The sequence below is a fragment of the Ambystoma mexicanum genome, chromosome 6q (assembly GCF_040938575.1).
Source record: "Ambystoma mexicanum isolate Mex_15411 chromosome 6q, UKY_AmexF1_1, whole genome shotgun sequence".
Lineage (NCBI taxonomy): Eukaryota > Metazoa > Chordata > Amphibia > Caudata > Ambystomatidae > Ambystoma > Ambystoma mexicanum.
Window position 1 is genome coordinate 1,253,166,760 of NC_090937.1, and position 23,359 is coordinate 1,253,190,118.

The following is a 23,359-nucleotide window of genomic DNA, read 5'->3' on the forward strand; positions in this document are numbered from 1 at the left end:
ATTGCATTCCATAGAACCCTGTCAACACATTAGCAAATACAAGGTCTCTGTGAGAAAGCAAATGCTTTCTATAGACATTTTGAAAAACATTTCTGAAGTAACAAAACAATGTCAAATAATGCAGCTACATCTATCACCGCAGTGAAAGGTGTAGTTGCATAACCACTTCTAATGCACCTACCAATACACTATGGACATGGTTTAAAATTTCAATTTTTTATTTCTTGAAACTGCTCATATTGCAGAGTTTGTGAAATATGAAAATGAGCAGAGAATTTTCTATAAAAAGACGGTAAAAAGTTTCTGAACTATCTTATTGCTAAGAAATTGTACAAATGCAGTTTGCAGAATATAATCCCTTCATGGATTGAGTACAAAAAGAATTTGCAGCACAGAAAATTAATAGGCAAAAGAATGACCAAACCGCCTACATCTTGACCAACACAATACTGAACAGGAAAATGTTGCTTACTGTAATGTAGGAATTACCAATACATTTGCAGTTAGCAGAGAAAAATAATTCAGTTTTGATAAGCGTACTGTGAAGCCCTTTCGTTGTTTCCAACAAAGCTGCTACTTAGACTCACATTGCACCACATAAAACAGTCGGAAATCTGGCATAGAAAGCATACATATGTAAAGTACTCCTGACAAACAGCTGCTTTGAACAAACAAGGTAAATAGTGCGGTTAATAATCGAAGAGCTTTCTTGTCAGCTGAAAACCATGCGGAGTGATATGGTCTAATAGGAAGTTCATTGTTGAATTGTGTCACCATTTACATATTTGGAATTGAACAGTGGGTCAAATTTTCATTCTGTAATAAGCCTATGCAATGAAAACAAAGTAAATTGGTATTCAATTTACCAACAGGATCTGGATTAGGTGGTCATGTCAAAAATAAAATAATTTAGGAAAATGCTGGCAGCAGTTTTACACTAGCATTGTTGCATTTACAAGAGAAGATTTAAGATCTATTTACACTCCTTTACACAAAAGATGCATGAAAGACTCACCCATAATGTACCTCAGAACAAAGAAGAGTTATAATTGCTCTGCACATTTCCAATGTTAGTGCCATGATTGGGTTGCTCTTAAGGCACTGGAGACATTCTCAACATATGCACTTTTGGAAAGATGCATGAATGGTTAATACTTCTGAAAATTGAAACGTGTGGATCTTGGGCAATACGATTGTAAAATCATGACCTTTTTGGAGCAATTGGTGGAAGATAATTGTAGAGTATAAATATACTACAAAGTTATAAAAAACATTCCAAATGTATTTTAATCATGAAATCTAAAAAAAAAAAATCCTTGGGATTCTGTTAAATTATCAAAAAAGATAAAATCGACAGAAATAAATTTCACATATTCACAAAAAGCTAAAAGCTTTGAATTTCCATACATAATTACAACAGTGATAGGCTCTGAAGACATTAGCTTTGGAAGACAAAAGACAACAGCAAATATTTGCACATATAAATGGAACGCAAGTGAGCCACAAGTTCAAAGAGGACAAGAAAAAAAAAACACCAATCAAAAGACAATTGTACTGTAAACATTTTTTTTTTAAATCTAGTTGGTAGTGTCCAGAATATTAAAAGTAGAAAAACAGTGAGATGTTCTGGATGAAATCCTCACGCAGGATCCATTGGGTGATGTCATGAAAATGTCCTCACCAGATCGACATAATACACATTTAATGAATGCACATGTTGCGCAAATGCAGAATCAGGGTTACTATCCCAATGGAAATCTAATTTAGTGTGTATTTCCTGATTAGTCTCATATGGTTACTGTCCAGTGGTCTTACAGCTGTGGTACAATTTGCCACCTTAACCACAAATGTGAAAATGTTTTTTTTTTTTTTAAAACGATAAACTTGTGGCTCGTAATTGAAACAGTACTCAAACAAATCTAACAAACCAGTGTAAAATGACTGCTGCCATGACCTCGACCGACAGAAAACTATTAGCAAACAAACAAGTAAACAGGTTGGCTAATTCATGCCAGTAAACGGTTTACAACATTAAAAAGAGAAATAAGGCCACAATTAATGTTGTCCTCGAGTGACGCAGGTGAAGTGAGTCCCTATGCAAGTGCTTACTACCAACATGTTTAAATTGTGTAAAGTATGGTCTATAATATACAATGGTAGTATAAAGGAGAAGGCTAATGGTAGTGTATAAGGGCATTTTAGAGACACAGTGGCACTGGCAGTAAAGCATCCAAAAGTGTAACCTAACCTAAATCTGAAAACCTCCCTGGAACTTGGCTTTTCTACAGCAACTGGCCAGCTAAATAAGTTAGTATTTTGGGTATGCAAAAATAAAAGATTCACTGGAGCAAGTGCAATATAAAAAGCAATGATACAGGGAAAGTCAGATAAATTACTAGAAAAAATAAATAAGTGGTGCAAGTTTCAAGAATTGAAAAATGTAATGGGTTCAAGAAGACCGACAGAATGCGGACAATTGGGCTCAGATTTCCAGCAACTGTCTAAGAGGAAACTGAAAACAAGCAGTTATGGGCATTTCTGGAGAGACTAGATCAGCTATGGAAGGTGAAACCTCTAGATCAATGTTCTTGGCTTTGGATAGTTTTACTTAACTGCAAAATACAGAACGTGAACATATATGATCACTAAAGGCTTGCAAAGCGCTAAAAAAAGTTTTAAAAAAACGTGTTTCCCCCATTTCTACACGCTAAATCAATATTGGCAAATCGAAAGGCAGCTTTGCATTCAACCAACTTCTCCTCAAATTTTACATTCCAGTCAATGGGACAGCACATTTCTTAGTGAGGAGCGATGGAGAGGGGGCATATATATGAGTTTCATACCTTTCAGTGCCAACTAACAGAATGTCACTTGTGAACATTATCATAATTTAAGGATCACCTCCACGTTTCCCCCACAGCACCATCTCTTATTTACAAGAAGATCATTCATTTTGGCATCACCAGCTGAAAGCTGTAGAGAACAATGTGCTTCAGTAATACGTTTCACAGATGCATCTTAATAGGACCCCCGCATAGGTATATTTTCCGATGACGCTTCAGTCACATGCCAAAAAGGCAAGAAAGACATTTACCAAAGAAATTGAACAGTCCACCTTCAAAATAAAATAAAACTAACATTTAACTTACAAATACACAGTATATACAAGATAAAAATAAATCTTAACTGAACCTGAACACTATGTGAAGGTTTTTTGACAAAGAAAAAACAAAACATACACCCACGTCTGCTGCAGTATGAACAGCAATTAGGAACATGATTGCTAAATGCATGTTTGTATAATCAGGCATGTTAGAACCTCATGAGATAGCACTATAAATATATATATATTTTTTAAAGAACATGGAATTAACTACAGCCGACGAATGGAAACCAAGCACTTAAAACGGACATACATTGCATGTATTGCAGGCAAGGCAGAGGCATCTTCTTAAAGCTTTTGCACAGACTTCATATAATCTTATGAAAAAGTTGCTGGCCTTTACAAGGTTCTTGCTGAAATCAAAAAGAATTTCAGTTCATAAAAAAGTCACAAGACTTCATTTCTTTGTTTTTCTTTTTTTTTTAAAAAGGAACAGTTCCAGCCATAGACCAAAAATATATATATTTTTAAACTGGAAGAGAATGGTAATAAGATTATATAAGCATGGTCAGGCTTGGAACCTGAATATGCTTCAGAGCAACTGCTCAGAGAAAAAAAAATATAAACTATTTGGTAACAAAAGTGAACTATATGTTGTGATACAAAAAAAAGGCATGGTGAAAATGTACCTTTCACTAAAGCTTATACAAGTTCATTGGTCCATAAAAACTATGTTATGTTCATGCTTTCTAGTTTGCTTGATGTTTATTCCAGCCACATTTCTTTTCATACTGTTTTTGGGGGTTGGGGCCGGGGGATTAGGAGATAAAAAAATAGATGTTCAATGATGTTCATATGGTTCTGCTGAATGTTTTTTTTAGCGTGGCTTCTTTTTTACCCTGCACTTGCAGGTAAAAATGTTCAGGCATCACCAACTAGAATGGAAAGTATTTTCCCATGAAACCACCAACATGTTCATTTTTCTGGTTTGTAGCACTAAGTCAGTTAAGTCCAAGCAATTCCCACAGTTAGGATACCACAGTTGCCGTCGATGTGATGCTAGTTGAATTTGTGCCAACACTTGTGTAACTTCCCTCGCTGTTTGTGTTCGATTCATTTGAAGCCAGGACACCAGAGTTGGCACGAAGGATTGCTCCAGCAGCACTACAATGTGGTCTGGGCCCTGGTTCTGGAGTATATGTGAATGTAAGGCTTGTGGAGTAGATTATGCCATCGTTGCGAACCAAAGTTACTGGAACTTGAACTGGTTGGCGGACCCACCTCCAGCCTTCCCGGAACGCAGAAATGTCTGGAACAACACAAAGCATGCTTTCTGCACACCTTAAAAAGGAAAAAGAACAAAAAAAGAAAGTAAGCTGTAGTGTAAAACCAACAGTATGTTAACATGATAATTCCCTACGTAAAGCAAGAAGTACTACTTTAATTGAATAATGGCTTCAAGTAAAGATTACGATAAAAGTTGTAAGGATGTGCATACAAATTTATAATCAAACATACTGCACGATTATGGTATCGGGTAACATCGCGGCAAAAAAAGTTGCTGGTAAAAAAAATAGTAAGAAATAAATACAAAAATAAAATAAAAATCACAGCAAAAGTGCTGTGATTTTACCCGGTAAAGGTGTACCCCATTATACCATTTAAAGGGAGCGGGGGTGTCCCCCGGTACCCTTAAATGGTATAATGGGTCCGGAGGTTGCAGGGGTGTCCCCTGCATCCTTTACATGATTGTGGCAGCAAAACAACAGCATTTTTGCAGCAAAATGTTGTATTCAGGGCCATTTTAAGACAGGGAACCACGATTACTTACAAGACCAATACAACAATATTAACATTAAGGCTATATGTTAAGCCATCTTAATGGAGAGCAGGCATATCGTATAGTATATGCAGGGCAGGTTTAAGAATGATGAGAACATTACTAAACATAACCAATTCTTGTTATACATTTAGAGGTTTAACATTACAACATGGACAAACCGTGCATTAGGTACACCTTGGTAGCACTGCTTTTAAAAAAACATTTAAGCATCATCCTTTATAGTACACTTACACTATCTGCAATTGAAACCTGTCTTTTCCCTTTCTAACGTTGCTACAAATGTAACTGAACACATACACATATGTGTAAGTGTTTCTTTGGTGTGCATGTCTAACTAAGGTTCAGTGTACTTACCTATAGCTCACATCTTCCTCTTAAGATGAGCCCGGCTGCTCTGCCACTCTACCAAGGTCCTGAGTTAGTACAGCCTGATACTATGAATTGGAGATCTACAAACCACTGGAATCGCTTACTAAAGTCTTACTACCAGTAAGACTTCAGGAACACTCCCCTAACTGTAAGGATCAGACCACTAAAATCTGGCAGCTATCAAATGATCCATGGCCACTGGCCACACAATTTGCTCAGCAACAGACTGGGGGGGTCGGAAGTGGACTGGAACCAGTCATTATCAGCCCCCCACAGCCGGCCAAAAACACAAATGCATGGGAAAGCACGTGCTCTAACTGCAACAGGGTATACCATACATGTAAATTCGTGACCTGAGAGTGCAGTGTTAGGACACTTTTTAAAGTCCAACTAAGAGCTTCATAAAACCATACATCTAAGACAGTACATAAGCTCCACTCTTATTGTAAAGCTGTACCAACTGAGAATGCGGTAGCATGGACGGATCAGCCAGGCTAATCTTAGGAGGGAGAGAGGGCTGTACCTGGGTACAAAGACATTGTAGCATAAATATGGTCCAAAGAACACTGAAACACTATGTATTGTAAATATAAATTATTTAAATACAAGTAGGCCCAGATAAATCTTTGGCAAATAGATACAATTGCATATCATATAAACACAATTATATAAACCAACTCAATACTTATGGGATACAAACCAAAGTATAACCTTATTGAGAAAACAGTAGTCAAGGTGAGTCCAACCGACAACAAATTCAGAATGGCAGTCAGCTATTCTTGGGGAGTAAAACCAGGTTAGATATACTTTTAGAATACATCAGTAATTTAAGGGTAGTAGACAAGGTCAGTCAGCAGTCACACTCGGTTATTAAATCACTTAATAAACCATCCCTGTATACTCATTGCCACATTACATTTTAAAACTCAGTTCAGCGTTAGGTGTGGTGCTGAAGAGATTAGTTGGATGTGTGTAGTCTGATGGGTGGACACCCAGACTGGGCTCCGGCTGCGTTAGGCCTGAAAGGATGCATATGTGAGCAACTAGGCCGGAATGTGCTCGGCTAGCTGCGTTCTATTAGGGCGAGGAGGTGTTCATGGGGTTGTATTCGTATGTGAACAGCTAGGCCGAATAAATCAGGGGTATATCTGTGGTCTAGTTGAATGATTGTGTATAGTATAGATTAAGCATAGTGATGTGCTATGATGGTTATCTTTAGGCACGTGAACAGGATGGCAGGGAACAGAGCGACACAGACACGGGGGGCTGGGCTTACAGCGACAGGAGGGGGGGATACAGATGTATAGATACAGCATGGGGAACAGGAAAGCAGGTTACACAGTGATACACGTGTGGGGCATGTTAACATTTACATTTCTATCCAGCTGCGAATCAGGCTAATGTTCACAGCTCCACTCAAGTGTAGGACATGCCAACACTTGCATTTCTATCTAGAAGCGACTCAGGCTAACCTTCACAATCCTGTCACAGTCTGGTGCAGGCTAATGTTCACAATTCTCTCTTAAAGATGGACAGCTTAACATTCACATTGCTGACTAGGTCTGGCGCAGGCAATGTTCACAACTGTGACCAAGTGCAGCATTGTTAACATTCACAATCCTATCTAGATGCGACGCGGGCTAATGTTCACAAATCATGCTAAGTGCAGCATTCCAAATAATCATAATCCTGTCTGGGTCTGGTGCAGGCTAATGTTCACAATTCTCTCTAGGTGTGGCATTGCTAACACCCAAAATCCTGACTGACGCAGGCTAATTGGAACTGGTTTCACTCAGGGAGACCTAGAGACAAAGGACAGGGAAGTTTTGGGACCCTCCCTCACTTTGTGCCTTTCCAGACACACTGGAACCTGGGCAGGCTTCAGGGGCGAAGCCCTCCAAAGGCAAACTACACAAAGGACTCAAACCTGATGCAAACAGAGTAAAAGCCCAGATGAGACGAACAAGAAATGGCTTTTAAAAAAAAAAAAAAAAAAAAAAAAAAAGGCCCATTTTGAGAAAAGAGTTTACCCTTGGGTGCAGTGCTGCAGCTGAGGCATCAGCCTGCCGATACATGTCACTAGGTAGTACAAAATAAACCACTGCCACCAGCCACTCCAGTGAGTTAGTATAACACAATTTTACATGAGGAATGGGTTAAAGGAACTATGTAACCCCCCCCCCCAGCACTCCACATAGGGTGGGGTGTGCTGGACCCATAAAGTAGAGGTAAAATAGACAGGGGTCATCTTACTATTCTTGGGAGCAGTATTTCATCCAAGAAAATGTAGTTAATCCTCAGTGGTACTGCACAAAAATCCCTGGGTTCTTGGTCTGGAGACAAAAGAACTGGACGGGAAGTTGCAGCAGCAGTCAGAGCAGGCATCCAGCATCAGATACTTCACAGATTCTTGTGGCTCTGAATTTGGCGCCTTTTTCCAGAAGCCAGATGAACGAATATCGCGGGTCGGGTTCTCTTCACTCTCTGTCCTGCACTCTGGTGAGGGGACTTGAGGGATTTGAATCGTGTCTCTGGAGAGCCAGGAGGAGGGCACCAAAATTTCAAACGGATTCCGACTTCGGAAAACCATGCACCTCACAATGGCTCAAGTTTCCAGGTTATTGTAGCTCAGCAAGGTTGCAGCACGTCACGGGATGGCTCAAAATGCAGGTTTTCTTGAGACTAGAGGATCTAACAAGCCTCCGGCTAGGAGTCGTCTCATTCGGGACCACCAGGCTGACTGGAAGGAAGGGTTACATCAAGCTCCGGCTACACAGTTGGCGCTCTGGTTGCTGAAGTCGCTACAGTCCTTTCTTAATCATCCTCTTTGGTTTCAGCTCCAGTGGTTGACTTGTCAGGAGTTTCCAGGTTATGAGTATCGATCAGGAGCTACAGCACAACCTCTGCAATCTCTCTCTGCAGTTTACAGAAAGGGGCAGCCTAGCAGTCCAATCAGGACATCCAGCCCCCCACTGGCAGTTGGTTCCTTTCAGTTAAGGTGAAAGACAAAGGACTGCAGAGTTTTGGACTCCTCCTTCATTTCCTGCCTTCTCAAACACACTGGAGCCTGGACGGGGAATACAAAACTTCCTGCTGAAGACAAAACTTACACTGAGGTCATTCCCACCTAGAATGGCAGGGGAAGACCTTGGAAACAACACGGATACGCAGACATTAGTGCTAAATCTCCCTCTTGAGATCCCCAGAACATTTTGTTGAACTGGTGGAATTTTTTCCCTATATCTCAGTGAGTGGGAAACATTTTCCACACATTCTTTTACTCTTTTTATGGGTGTCATTTTTTAGACTCTCAGTAGTGTCCTTTTAATGTTATCTTCTGACACCTTTTTGGTACATAACTTTTATTGTTACAGGGTTGCCCTTTTGGACTCCCCTTTGCTTTCTCTGGCTAATCCTGTGAGAACTATAGTTCCCAAAGGTAGAAAGGATATTCTTATCCCTTAATACATTTTAGTTAGTGAAACTAGCACCCCCCACCTTATGTGGAGTGCTGGGGAGATGCAATGTATCCCAGTTTTCACCATCACTAACATTTCTGTTACAGGGACAAGTTAAACCTTAATGGCTGGTGGCAGTGAACTTTTTTCCTAATTTGGTGTACCTTTACAGCGGGCTGTCTTCACAGCTGTGATAAAGGCACCCAACGGTGCCCATTTTACCAAACTTGTTCCAGTCTGCTTTTTTGACATTTTAGTGTTTGTCCTTTCTTGGTCCTTCCTCTGGCCTCCAGGGTGGGAAAATCCTTTTTGTTAACTTTATTTTTAGCAGGAGACCTCGGTCAAGCCCGCCCAGGCTCCAGGGTGTATGAAGGCAGGAAGTGAGGGAAGAGTCCAAACCTCTGCAGCTCTGTCTTCCAACCTGCCTGTGATGATCCAGTTCCAACTGAGAAGTTGGCTGTTCTAAAAGGACAGCCACCAACCCCACCTAGCCCCCCCCAACCCGGCGCCCCCAGGTTTGAATGTAGCATGCCTGTTTGATTGGCTGGGTTCCTGCATAGAAGTCTGATCCTGGAAGCTGAAGAGGTAGTTGACCACTGGATCTGAATCCTAAGAGGAAGATGAAGAAACCACGGCCGAGATGATTTCCAGCAACCGTAGAGCCTTCTGTGTAACCAGAGCCTGCCTTTACCCTTCCTTCCAAGCAACCTGGGCATTCCGAAAACGACATCCCCGACCCAGAACCTGGTAGGATCCACTAGATTTAAGAAGACCTGCATTGTGAGCAATACCACATCATGCTCCGACCCGACGGGGCTGCAATACCCCAATATCCTGGCACCTCAAGCCATCAGGCCGTGCACGGTTTTCCTAATAGAGCTGAAACTTTGGTGGCATCCTGCTGGAAATCTAGAGAGACGATTGAGTCCTTGAAGTCCTCTCAGAGTGTTGGACCAGATTCGAGACGAGAATCTGACTTGCAATATTCAGACTTCTCCTGGCTCCTGAAAAGATTGCCAAAACCAGAGAGCCACATCCAGCCGCAAAGCAACTCTCGCCTGGAGCCTTCCCCGTTGATCCCTGCAGCAAAGTCCCTTCCATTGTCCTGTCTTCATGACAAGGAATTCATTAAATTGGGTTTTTGCCTGCAGTTCCTGCAGTCTCCCACACTGCAAACTCTTCTTCTGTGCTGAGGTACTGGGTTGGCTGGGGTATTTACTTACCTTAAGTATGTGTGATTTCGGTATAGCTTTGGGGCCATTCTTGTGATTGCAAGTCCTCTAATCCAGGGCCACTGCTGGAATCCTCCGAGTATGCCTTTGCCGAAGTCCCATGACCCTTTCAACAACAATAAAGTGAAATACTTACTTGTTTGAACAGTCTTCCTCAGGACCTTAGCTACTTCTGTGCATATCCTGACCAGTCTGTTGGACACTAGTGACCCCCTTCTGCCACTGAGAACTCTCATGCTCCAAGAATAGGAAAAGACAAAGTTTGGGCCTTTTGCCTAGAAAAGATAAGTGTTTAAAAGTGACTTGCATGTGAAAGAGTTAATTGGTAACTGTCACAGAGTGTTACAAAAGTTCCTACTTACCTTAAATGTGTTTGCCATTCTGAAAAGTATCCAAGGTTATTTTACTAAACTGTGAACTGGCTGTGCCTCTTTCTGAAAGTAATCCTGTTGGCTTCACTTCACCATTTCTTTTAGGATCTAAATGTAAAGGTATACCACCTGGGTCTTGCTTCCCCGGACCTGCCGTTTAGAACGTCTAGATTAAGTCTGCCTTAGGTTTTACTTATTGAATAGCTGTGTGCCATCCTAAAATAAGTTAAAGAGTTAATGCTTACTGTTAGGGAGAATCCTTGTAAATGTGCCAATTCCCTTCATTTTGAGGACTTTTCACCTGGAAATAGTGTGAGCCTTTTTTCCCCCGCTCTTTCATGTATTTTGATGTGTGTTTTACTCGTGTGTTCTTTGATTATGAGTTTTAAGATAACTCCATAGGCATCTTTCCATGTGTGTTACACAGCACCCTCATTGCAGTGACACAGGGATGTCTTTTAGACTTCCAAAAGATTTAAATACCTTCTCTGGGATAAACGACTGTTTCCCAGAGAATGTAAGGTTAAATTGACTTTACTAGTCTTTTTAAATTCCTAGACCCATAACACACTATCTTCCTATAGAGTGCTGGAGGGGTTACCTAGTATCCCATATGTCTAGAAACTCATGTAGCAGTCAAATGCTATTTTCTATCGAAATGGCTGGTGGCAGTGGTTTTACATGGAACTACCATGATTTTTCCCAACTGTGAACACTGTTAGCTAAAAATCATGCAAGCCATTTTTTTCAAGATGGCGCCTTAAACCCCTTTGTTTAAACTGGCCCTGGTCATCTTTTTTCCCCCCATTTCTTTTTGGAAAGGTCCTTCTAGTGTTTGTCTCTGTGTGCCAAACTAGGTTTAGTCCCTTTATTTCTATGCCTTTAGCGGGCTTCAGGACTGAAGACCGCCTCTTGCGTCTGAGTGTCTGGGGTGGGTAGGAAATGAGGGAGGTGCCCGAAACTCCCTGTGCTTATTCTCGTAGGAGATTCAAATGCACTCTGGCGTGATTGGCTGGCTGACTGTCCGGCAAGGACAGCCACCCTGCTGGGTGAGTGCCCGCTAGGTTGGAATGAAAGGGAGAAAACGGTTTAAGGCGAGTCTCTTGAACTGGAAGCAGAGTCGACCACTGGAACAAAAGAACCGAAGATGAGCTGGAAGACGACGGCTGCTGCAACTCCTGGACCGTTGGTTTGCCCGGTGAAGCCCTACTGCAGGTCTGAATCGCCAAGTTGATCTCGCCAGAGAGGCCCCTTCAAGGACTACTTCTTCCTTTGAGTTAGTGGGACCAATCAACTCGTAAGCCACCTGGATACCCTTCTCTGAGCTGGTTAGGATTAACCAGTGGGAAGGACCAGCTTGTGTGATTGACGACAGCTACTCGAACCGAAGAGCTTCCATTTTTTGCCAGCTTGTTTGACCCGTCGCTGTGCAGGAGACCCCCGACGTCTTCACTCTTGTCCCCACGACAGAAGCTCAGGAACAGTGGGATCGGCAGGAACCAAAGTTTTAAGCTGCATCTTTTCCTTCATATTAAGGTACTGTGCCAACCCGATTGAGAGAACTTACCTCTTGCGGTGAAAGTTTGTGAAACTTTCCTAAACTTGCAGGCCTAATCAGCTTGTGACCCAACATATGATTTTTTTTCATACAAACTACTTCTGAGAACTTTGGCAAAGACTTTACCGTTTACTACAATAACTGCTCTTTCCTATCCAAGGCACAAGCCCATTGACTTTGGCCTAGGCCTACTGAGCTGAATCGAGGCCTCTAGTGAACAAACTATTTGCACTGCCTAAGAAAGTAGTTATGATCTATACTATTGGCTTGTGCCATTTTACTCCCATTTAAAGTGATTGAAATGCTATTTTGCTCCTATTTCCGGGGAGCCTAATTTACTCAGAAACCTATTGTTTTGGTATTGAAGTATATTTGTGTATGATATTAAGTTGCCTCCTTCTAGTGAATGTTTTCTAAATGACACTGTAATAAATGAATAAGTTTTACCAAGAAACCTTGAGTGCAAGTGTCTACTTCAACCACTGTGATTGTAAAACCTTTGTGTAGCCTCTCTTACTGCTCACAGTCCCTCTTGAGATAAGCCTGGCTTATACCAAAGGTTGGTCTTGCTTACACCTGTAGTCCTAATTGTATGTGGTGGTCCCAGAGGGTACTGCATGCAATTCTGCCAAACACTTATCCTAGTCTGTGTTCCAATGACCTGAAAAACAACTAATTGTGTATTGCACCGAAAGGTCTTACTCACCTGAGTGTTATCCTGAATGTAGTTATATTTGTATACTGTTCCTTGAATCGGTGTTCCACTATTCAGAAAAGTATCCTGATAACAGGGTTGGTTTACGAAGTGATGCCTTAATGGAGTGTCACTGCATGACTGACAGGGTCTACTGCCCTTGACTGACTTACTATAAAGTAATCTAAAAGTAACTGATGGCTTTACTGCCAGTGAATAGGTGTGTCTTATACTAAATATATTTGATACGGTCTGACTTCCCTTGAAATCCTGTTAGTTTTCTGAACTGTTTATTGTAAAGCATTTTGTTGTGTTTTTACACTGTGTTTATAACTATGAGGAAAGTATCCCCCTCTCCCCCCCAAGAGTTAACTTGGCCTAATTGTCTATAATAAACCTTTATTTTGTATAATACTTCTGGTTGTGTTTCTGTTGAACCCTTGGAATACTACATGCTCTTTATACCTTCCTACAGCCCCCCTCAACCTCCGAAGATGAGCCTCACTGCTCCGTCTACGCTAACAAATACTCAGGTTGTAGAACGTATACTAAGAGTGGAGTTTTGTACTGTCTCAGTTGTGTGGTTTTACTAAACCCTTAGTTGGACTTCAGAAAACCTGTCCTAACAGATGATGCGGTCTTCATGGTATGTTCCCTATTTTGGCATGTGTATAGTACTTTCAGGCAACTCAACAGATTCTATCGCAGAAGTCTATGTGTTACATGACCACTCTAAGTACTAATGTGAAGAGGTTGGCAAATGGGAGCGTAGAGCCCATGAGGCAATCTTGGATGGAATTTAACAGACTTGGTGACTGCGTTCACTTGACTATAAATTAAATTGCCGCAGCAAACGTTACTCTCTGTTACTAGTTCTTAACTAAGGTCTTCAAAAGTGATTCACCTTGCATACTTTTGATGCATTTGCAATCATGGACGAGATACTTTATTTCTTTTTTCCCCTGCAGTGAATTGTAAGCTATGCTGGGCTGGACTTCTAGACAAAGATACCACAGCTGCACGATAGAGCAGTATGTCAAATAGGGAGTTTAAAGTAAGCCATAAGCAGCAACATACCTGTACATCGTTTCGGCTTCTACATCCCCAAACCAAACGCGTAAATTTGGAGTGAAATTCTGTCCTGTAAGTTCCAGCATTGCTACATCACCACCACCATTTAACTGTAAAACATAAATTGATAACATACAATTATACATTTAAATAAGCATTTGATACAGTAAATCTAATTTATATAGTAGAGCAATGAAATGTGAAATTGCTTGTTCTTGTCTAGTACCAGTTAAAATTAACCACTTAAATATCTTCAGTAATTAAGCAGGCATGCCAGTAATTAAAGAATACCGTCTCTTTGGAAAAGGACTACTGACACGCAGGTCGCTGGGGTGATTCCATACAGGACATCCTGCCTAACTAGGAGCACCTTGACAGAGGAGAAAAAGATTAACCTGCTGCATTTACGCATATTAATCAGGGAATGGGCCAATGAGCAAGAAAAGATTAAAACAGTATACAGATAAAACAAACCAGAGTCTAGCGGATAAGCATTATCCGGAAGTCATTGGGCTTGAGCGAACAGATGTATTGCCTTGAAAAAGACTGTTGAAACACGTGGTGGCTGTGATCAGGACTACATGGGGAGGTAATACATCTAATTTCATGGACAAAAATTAAACGCATTTAATCTATTGTTGAACACAACTGTAGTTTTACATAGAATGGCAGTCAGCTATTCTTGGGGAGTAAAACCAGGTAAGATACTTTTAGAATACCATCAGTAATTCAAGGGTAGTTGACCCCGTCAGTCATGCACTGACACTCAGCTATAGAACTAAACATAATAATCCAACCCCGTTACAAGTATACACCTTGCAATATTCCTCTTTAGAACTCAGTTCAGAGCTAGTAAAAACAATGCATCTACTTTCTGGAGGGGCCGGAAGCTACTCAATGAGAAGTATGAACATTCAATAACTAGTACAGAATGCACTAAGAAAATCAGGGAAAGCAAAACCCAACCACGCTTTAAGAAAGACACCATGTATTTCAAATTAAGTAACTGACCTATTGGCACCCAACTATCCTTTATCTTACAGCTAGTATACTTTTAATAAGTGTATAATACAGTTTCTAAGATAAGTAAGAACTTAATGAAGCTATTTTAGGATAGCACCAAAGCAATACAAGGGAAGCACAACCCAGTTTGACAAGTTTAGAAGATCAGCAGCTATTCAAGGTAAGACCTATATACTTTTAAGAGGGGCTATCAGCAACTCCAAGCTAAGTATTAAACTCAGAGATTGTATTAGATCTATATAAAGCAGACCAAGGAAAGCAAAACCCAATTTTACACTTTAAGAATGACACATTGTTATTCAAGACAGATCAACCCTATTGGTAAGTCTTTACACTCATTCAGTTAACAATAATAAAACAGTGCCAATACTTATTACTATTTAGAAGGGGGGAAACACCAAAGTAAGTAATGTACAACATCCAGAATCTGCAGAAAAATATACTAAAAACACCATATTTGCAGGGAATTAAGAAGGTAAATGAGTAGAGAACGAGAGGTGAGAAAGAAGCAGGTGAAGAAAAAGAAGAAAGAAAAGACAAAAAAATCAAAGTAGTAAGGGGGGGAGCTAGGGAACCTAAGGGATATAAAACATACAAGTCATTAAAGGCATTCCAAATCGCAAGATGCTTGTCCATTCTTTTTATTCTTTGATAACTGGGTTTTCTCTCGGTTTGATAGAATGGACAGGTCATGTAGCCAACTATCAATTGTTGGACGAGTATCCAAGTTTTCCAATACTTCAAAACCTGTTTTTTAGCTATTAAAAAAGGGCTGTATAAGCCAGTAAGAATGATCAGACAAAAGTTGTATTTTTACACTTGGTATACTTTTCAAGACAGAGTCCTTATTTTATAAACTCATTCCCTAGTCTATAGCATGAGGTTTCTCAGAGGCAGAAGAGGGGCCCTGGTGGTCTAGGAGCCAGCTGTAGGCAGGTCAGGATAGGGTTCAATTGCAGGCAAGTCAAGAGTTCCATAGGAAATCTTCTTAACCTCTTTAGTGCCAAGGACACGCTACCTCGTCCTTGGGATTACCTACCTGTTGCCAAGGACGAGATAGCTCGTCCTTTCAGGCACTCTTTTGTGCGATCCCTGCACAAAACTAATCCAACCCCCGGGCTATGTGAGGGGGAGGTCCCCCCTCACTGCCAGGGGGCTGGATTACCTTCAGTTTCACGTCGGCGTGTGTAAAGCACGTCGGCGTGAAACCGAAAGTAAAATCACTGCAGCAGCCGTTTTCGGCTGCTGCAGTGAAAGAAAGAAGGTAAGAGCCCTTCTTTCTCCGCGTCAATCTCCTGCTGTATTTCAAGCCGGAGATCGAGGTGGGTATCGTTGGAAAGGGGAGATCCTCCCCTTTCCAACGATACCCATTGTGTGGCATTGCTGTCCGCGGATCGGGCGCAGGGCGCGCAATCCGTGGGCAGCAATGTCACCGATCAATGCAGATCCGTTTGTGACGCGGGGGAGGGGGAGCTGCGTACTAGTTAAGCGGCCCCCCTTCCCCCGTGGCCCCAAAGCATGGGGCCAAAGCGCCAGAGACCCCTGGGGGCAGATCACTGCCCCCAGGGGTGAAATGAAAAAAAAAAGAAAAATTCGAGGGAAGGGGGGAGGTGGGAGGGGGTTTGGGGCCCTGGGGCCCACTAGACCACCAGGGATATGGAAAAAAGTGGTGTCCTTGGAAAGGGGAGGTTCTCCCCTTTCCAAGGACACCATCTACATGAGGTGGGGCCCTCCATTTGGGGTGGGGTTGGGGTGAGGGCCACCCCCCGTTGCAGTACATCATTTGCTGCCAATTTAAGGTGCCCCTCAGCCCCCCTAAAATGCAGCCTACAATTTTGTATTTTTGTATTTTTTTTGTTTACCCAAGTTTGCTTGGCGCAGATTGCCACATTAGTGTGCCAATCTGCCCCCAGGGTGCCCAAACCCTACTGCCCCATCTATTGGGGTCCTGCCATCCGCCCCCCCTTCTGTGGTGGCCCTCTCCTCCCACCCCAAATGGCTGGGGGGGCACCTCATGAAGCCCTCCCTGAGCCTCCTAGGAAGGGCTGCATGATGTGCCCCCCACCCCCTCCGTTCGGTGTGGGTGAGGAGAGGGCCACCACAAATGGGACAGGCCCCCCAATAGATGGGGCAGTAGGGTTTGGACACCCTGGGGGCAGATTGGCACACTAATGTGGCCATGTGCGCCAAGCGAAGTTGGGTAAACAAAGAAAATACAAAATCGTAGGCTGCTTTTTAGGTGGGGTGAGGGACACCCTACATTGCCGGCAAATGTTGTATTGTAATGGGGGTTGCCCTCCCCGCCCCTGCCCCAAATAGAGGGCCCCACCTCATGCATCCTTCCCTGGGGTCAGATGCCCCTTCCTAGGAGCAGATATCTGCGCCCAGGGAGGATTGCATGAGGTGGGGCCCTCCATTTGGGGTGGGTTGGGGGGGGGGGCGAGTGCCCCCACCCCGTTGCAGTATAACATTCGCTGCCAATTTAGGGTGGCCCTCAGCCCCCCCTAAAAAGCAGCCTATGATTTTGTATTATTTTCTTTGTTTACCCAACTTCGCTTGGTGCAGAGGGGCAGATTGGTGTGCCAATCTGGCCCTGGGGTGCCCAAACCTTACTGCCCCACCCACTGGGGGGCCTGTCCCACAATTTTTGGGGGACCTCTCCCCCCCCACCCCAAATGGAAGGGGGGGGTGTACCTCACACAGCCGTTTGTAGGAGGCCCAGGGAGGCCTGCATGAGGTGCCCCTGCCACCCATTTGGAGTGAGGGGGAAAGGGCCCCCAAAAATGGTGGGACAGGCCCCCCCAGTGGGTGGGGCAGTAAGGTTTGGGCACCCCGGGGCCAGATTGGCACACCAATGTGCCCCTCTGCACCAAGGCAAGTTTCGTATACAAAGAAAAAAAAGGAAAATTGTGGAACGCTTTTTAGGGGGGTCTGTGGGGCACCCCAAAGGGCCTGGGAAGTTTCTAATCGGATGGGGCATTGACCCCCTCACCCCAGCCGCAATGGAGTGGGTGCCATGTCATGCAGCCCTCCCTGGGACCAGATATCTGCTCCTAGGAACGGACGCCTGAGCCCAGGGAGGAGTGCAGGACAGCCCCCCACCCCATTATCTGCCCCTGGGGAGGGCTACATGAGATAGGCCGCCCCTCCAATTTGGCCATGTGTGGGTTCCCACGGGTGTCCTCTTTTGGAAAATGTGTGGGGTTCCCTGTTTTCCTTGCTGGCTTCGACAGCCTAGGCCCAAATCTGTAGGTTGCCCACATGAACAAAATGGGCAGTGGCGAAAGGCTTGGGGTTACCAGTGGGTTATCCTTTTCCTATTGCGCCCCCGGTAGGTGCACCCACACATGTGAGGTAACGTTTTCATGGTAGACCATTGTAAAAACACTGCCACCAGCCATTTCGATAGATAAGGTAGCAGTCAAATGCTACATGAGTTTCTGGACACAGGGGATACTAGGTAGCCCCTCCAGCACTGTATAGGAAGATAGTGTGTGCTAGATCTAGGAATTTAAAAAGACTGCGCTGGGACTGGTCAAAAAGCGATTCCGGTAGCTGTAGACTAGCACACAAAATGGTGTCCTTCTCCCTGGCTATTCGTTTTCCTGCAGCACTCTGAGGAAAATACAACCAGCTCCGAGAATGGTATCAAGGTGGCTTACGAGTTGATTGGTCCCACCAACTCAAAGGGAGAAGTCGTCCTTGAAGGGCTTCTCTGTTGACATGAACTTGGCGATTCGGACCTGCAGTAGGGCTTCACTAGGCAAACCAACCAAGCCAAGAGCCTTTTAAACAGTTTTCTTCCATTCATTCCAGCCTAGCTGCCACTCACTCAGCAGGTTGGCTGTCCTTGCCGGACAGTCAGCCAGCCAATCATGCCAGAGTGCATTCGGGTCACCTAGGAGACTAAGCACACAGAGTTTCGGGTACCTCCCTCACTTCCTGCCCACCCCAGGCACTCTGATGCCAGAGGCGGTGGTCTTCAGTCCTGAACCCTGCCAAAGGCATAGGAACAAAGGGATCAAACCTGGTTTGGCACGCAGGGACAAACTCTAGAAGGACCCTTCTAAAAAGAAATGGCAAAAAAAGAAAACCGGGACCATTTTAAACAAAGGAGGCTCAGACGCCATCTTGAAAACCACGGCTCCAGCGATTTAACGCTACTGGCGTTCACGGTCAGGAAAAATTAGTTGTAAAACCACTGCTACCAGCCATTTCGAGAGGAAAGGATAGCATTTGACTGCTACATGAGATTCTAGACATAGGGGATACTAGGTAAACCCTCAAGCATTCTATCGTAAGATAGTGTGTGCTGGATCTAGGAATTTTGAAAAGACTAGTAAAGTCTATTTCACTTTACTTTCTCTGGGAAACCGTTTATCCCAGAGAACTTATTTAAGGCTTTCACGGTTTCACTGCACTGAGGGTGCTGTGCGACACCAAATGAATATGCCTATGGAGTTGTCTAAAACTCCATAATCGAAGAAAACAAGAGTAAAAAACACATCAAAATACATGAGTGGGGGAAAAAGGTTCACACACTCTCCAGGTAAAAAAAATCAAGTCCTCAAAATCCAGCAAAGTTGGTGGGGGTCTCTAAGGTGAAGTGAATTAGCACTTTTATGGGAATTCTCCCGAACACTAATACAACTAACAAAGATAATCCAGTTTACAATAGAGCAAAAAGGAAACATTTGTATTATCTAATTTGAAATTCCAGATTTATGCTTCTTTACGTGCATTCAAATATCACAATACCAGATTTCATGAGACACTAGTTATTTTCATGAAATATTAAAGAAATCACCAAGTTGTGTTGCCAGTTGCACAGTTGTGTGGTGGGGAACCTGATCAGAACCCTACTTGGATATACAAGCACAAGGATATTACTCTGCAGAGGTTTGGAGGTGCCGGGTGCAAGAAAGAAACAATTGTCCCATGCTATACCAAAGCCAATAAGCAAACAGCCATCAAAAAGATAGGTAGCATGGGAATTTTGCTTGAGATTTTTTGTTTTTACACGTAAGCAATAAGACTTACCTGAAGACTTTCTACAACAGGCACAGGTGTTACTGGAGCATGAACAGGTCCCATCCCCTCATAGAAGGTATATTCAGCTTTGTCTGTGCTAATAATTGTCCACGAAGCTCCGTCATTAATCATTTCTTTATTTGGTTCTTTTGGGCATGGAGTGGCCTTTGTAATAAACAAGCAGACGTTAGTTTCTACATTATGACGGACTCAAAACAACTATTTAAAAAGATGCAATTTCTTAGTTCCATTGTTCACATGTAAGCTGTGGTTCTTGGTGCACTTTAAACATTAAGATCAATGTGGTTCAATGATCAAAGTTTACAGCTTTGTGATGTCAGTTTACTGCAACTGCCACCATATTACTGTACAGAAGTAACAGCAGCAAATGATTTGTACAGTTTACAAGGAGGTGCATGGTTTAAGATTTTCACTGCTAAGAAGTCTTCAATTTATTTTCACAGCAGAGAAGTGAAAATATCTTGAAGGTGGTATTTGTTGCATTGAGGAGGTAGTATAGCATATGTACACATGCGGCTCCTATCCTAAAGCATGCAATGTCAGGAAAAATAAATGCTATTTTTGAATGAAGAGTGACTTACTCAAGGAAGAAAGGAAACTTGTAATTGTATAATCCTACTGTACATCATATCGTTTAAGGGCATTCCGAAGTATACAAGTTACCATTATTTAAAATTCCCACTGCCCCGTAGCTGGAATAGGTCATGAAGTAAAACCACACTCAGGTGGAATATGGCCTTTTTCTCAACCAACTGTGTACATGCCCCAGACTGTGAATTATTTCTTATGTGAATTCTGTGAAGAGTAGCCCTTAAATAGAAGATCTCTGATGAAGGGGCTCTTGTTAGGACCGAAGTCCAGCTAATGGCTTAGTAAAACCATTCAACTGGGACAGTACAAGACTCCACTCTTAGTATAAGGCTGTACCACCCGAGTATATGGTAGCATAAACAGAGCAGCCAGGCTTATCCTAGGAGGGGGAGCGAGGGCTATAGGAAAGTACATAGAACCCGTAGAATACTAAGGGTTCAATAGAAACACTACCAGAAGTATTACAAAAAATAAAAGGTTTATTATAAATACAAGTACACCAAGTTATGACTTGGGGTAGGTACTGCTCATAGTCATTAACACATTTAGAAAAACCCACCACAATGCTTGAAAGTACACAGACCAAAGTATAAAACCTTCAGTATACCTAAAAGTAATTCTAGGTAAATCAGACCTCATCATAGAAATTTAGTATAGGCCACACCTATTCACGGGGAGTAAAAACCGTGTGTTACTTTCTGAATACTTTCATTAATACAACGGTAGTAGACCCTGTCAGTTATGCAGTGAGACACAGCAAAGAAATCAAAATCAAGAAACCCTGTTACCAGTATACTTTTCTGAATAGTGGAACACAGATTCAAGGAACAGTATATATCTACAACTTTTAAGATAAATTAATGGATACTCACCGTAGTGACCAACGTACTCTTAGTCCATAGTCCCCTTTCCTCCATACTGCATACTGCATGGGCGCCCCATGCTAGGAATAGGAGACAACCTTTTTCACCAGAAAAAAACACCTTCCCCTTTAAATGTAGAGGCGCGCAGAGGGTGCGCCCACAGGAGCATGCGCTCCCCTGTCTCCACCCACCAGCGCCACTCCTCTGTCCCCAGTCCCCATTGACATGTAGACAATATGAACATTGCCTAACGACACCTGTATTATTGGGAGGATGGTGGGACGTATGGAGGAAAGGGAACTATGGACTAAGAGTACGTTAGTCACTAAGGTGAGTAAGGAACACATTACTAACCTGTAACTTTCTCCAGCATGGGTCTGGCATGGATTCACATGCTCATGAATATTCACCGTCGCCAGGCTGGGAATCCTCGGTAAAAGAAAAAACTGTTTCAGTTTTGTTTCTAAACTGTCTTTCTCCTATAAACCAATCACTGAGCTCTGGGTTATACTTCCCCCAGCCAATGACTGTCCTCTACCTAAGCCCCTCCTCTGGCAACCATCTTCAGATTTGGTAGCACGTAAAGTGGCAGTAGGACCAAGAGAAGAGACGCAGAGGGGAAGGCGGGAGGGTGCAACCTTTGTGCCCCTTCCCAGTGGTGGGAGTTCCTTTTCAGTGGGTATTGTTGGGGAGAATTCTCATTTATGGCTAATTTCCCTCACCTAGTGAGTCCCCCAGCAGCTTTGCTGGACTTCTGGAGTTTATTTCCTTCGCTTGGTAAGAGTGTGAGCTTTCCCCCCACTCTTACCCACTTTTTGCCATGCGTCTTTTTTGTGATTGTGGGCTCTGGAGTAGACCACTTCAGTAGCCCCCTCCTTTTGTGTGTTACAGCAGTGACAAAGTTTCAGTGCAGGGACACAGGGTTGTCTTTTTAAACTTCCCACCGACTCCATTTCTGGGGCTGACTACAGTCCCCCAGAAAAGGGTAAAGTTGCCATTCACTTTACTTAGTCAAATTACCACAGATCCAGTACACCCCATCTTCCATGAAGTACTGGAAAGGGTTACTTCATATCCCTTTTGTATCTGTACCTCCTGGCATTGTTTCGCTCTTTTAACATTTAGACTTGGCTAGTGGCAGTGGTATCTACCTAACTTTTCTACCGCGATTATATTAGATAAACGTGGTATTGTTTTAGGCTATTATATCAGCCTCGAACTTAAACCCGCCTGACCAAATACTTTTTCTTTTGGCTCCGGTTGGGTTTATTCGCCATTTCTTTTTGTTAAAGTCCTTCTTGTGTCTTACTTTGCGCAGCACACCAGGTTTGCCTCCTTCGTTCACCGTCTTTTGGTAGCCTTCTGCTCAGAAGCCCTCCTCCAGGCGCCTGGGTGTCTAGGTGGGCTGAATGTGAGGGAGGGGTGTGGTCACCCCCTGCACATGGTATCCTAGGAAACGCAAGTTGCACTTTGCCATGATTGGCTGAGGTGGTTGTCTGGGCTGGACAACCCCCCTGCTGCGTGATTGACAGCCAGGCTGTAAGAATGGGGGTTTTTCGCATAAAAGGCAGGTCTCTTGGGCTAGAAGTCAGAGTCGCCACTGGTACTACAAGAGAAGCAGAGAAGAAGCTGACTGCTGCAACTACCCCGTCCCGATGAAGCCCTGCTGCAGTCCTGAGCTATCTACCCTTTGACGACAGAAGATCCAGTCCGGAGTCTTCTTCCCTTAAGCTTGGTGGGAATAACCAGCTCATCTTCCACAGCCAGAGGATCCTCTTCTTGGTCGAAATCGCTGCACACTGCTGTAGTGGTCCGGATAGCCATCTGAAGAGCCTCTCCTGTTTTTAAGGAGCGCACCTTTCCTTCATCGTCGCTGCTGCCGCTTCATCCCTGTGTGGTGCAGACCCCTCCAGTCGTCATCCTTCACATAGAAGCTCCAGGAACCGTGGGTCTGCGGGAAACCAACAGGAACAACTGCCAGGGCACCAGATTCTCCATTGAATAAGGTACTGTGTTCTGCTTGAGGAATTGGGGTGAATCCCTTTTTCTTCATCTCCAAGGCTTGCCATTGTCTTCCCTCCTCATAACTTTTGCTTCCGAACATTGACAATATCAAAGTACTCTTGGCTAC

At 43.2% G+C, this 23,359-nt stretch overlaps 1 protein-coding gene across 1 annotated transcript in view; it reads right to left on the reverse strand.

Annotated features, from left to right (window-relative positions):
• Positions 1–200: 200 nt before the first annotated feature.
• RBPJ (recombination signal binding protein for immunoglobulin kappa J region) overlaps positions 201–23,359 on the reverse strand; it is a 231,701-nt gene continuing 208,542 nt past the window's right edge. The window contains exons 9-11 of the mRNA XM_069631847.1: positions 19,763–19,918; positions 13,706–13,809; positions 201–4,444 (exon numbers count right to left, since the gene is read on the reverse strand). Coding sequence (XP_069487948.1) covers positions 4,132–4,444; positions 13,706–13,809; positions 19,763–19,918 — 573 coding nt within the window. The 3' untranslated portion in view covers positions 201–4,131. The remainder of the gene's footprint in view (positions 4,445–13,705; positions 13,810–19,762; positions 19,919–23,359) is intronic.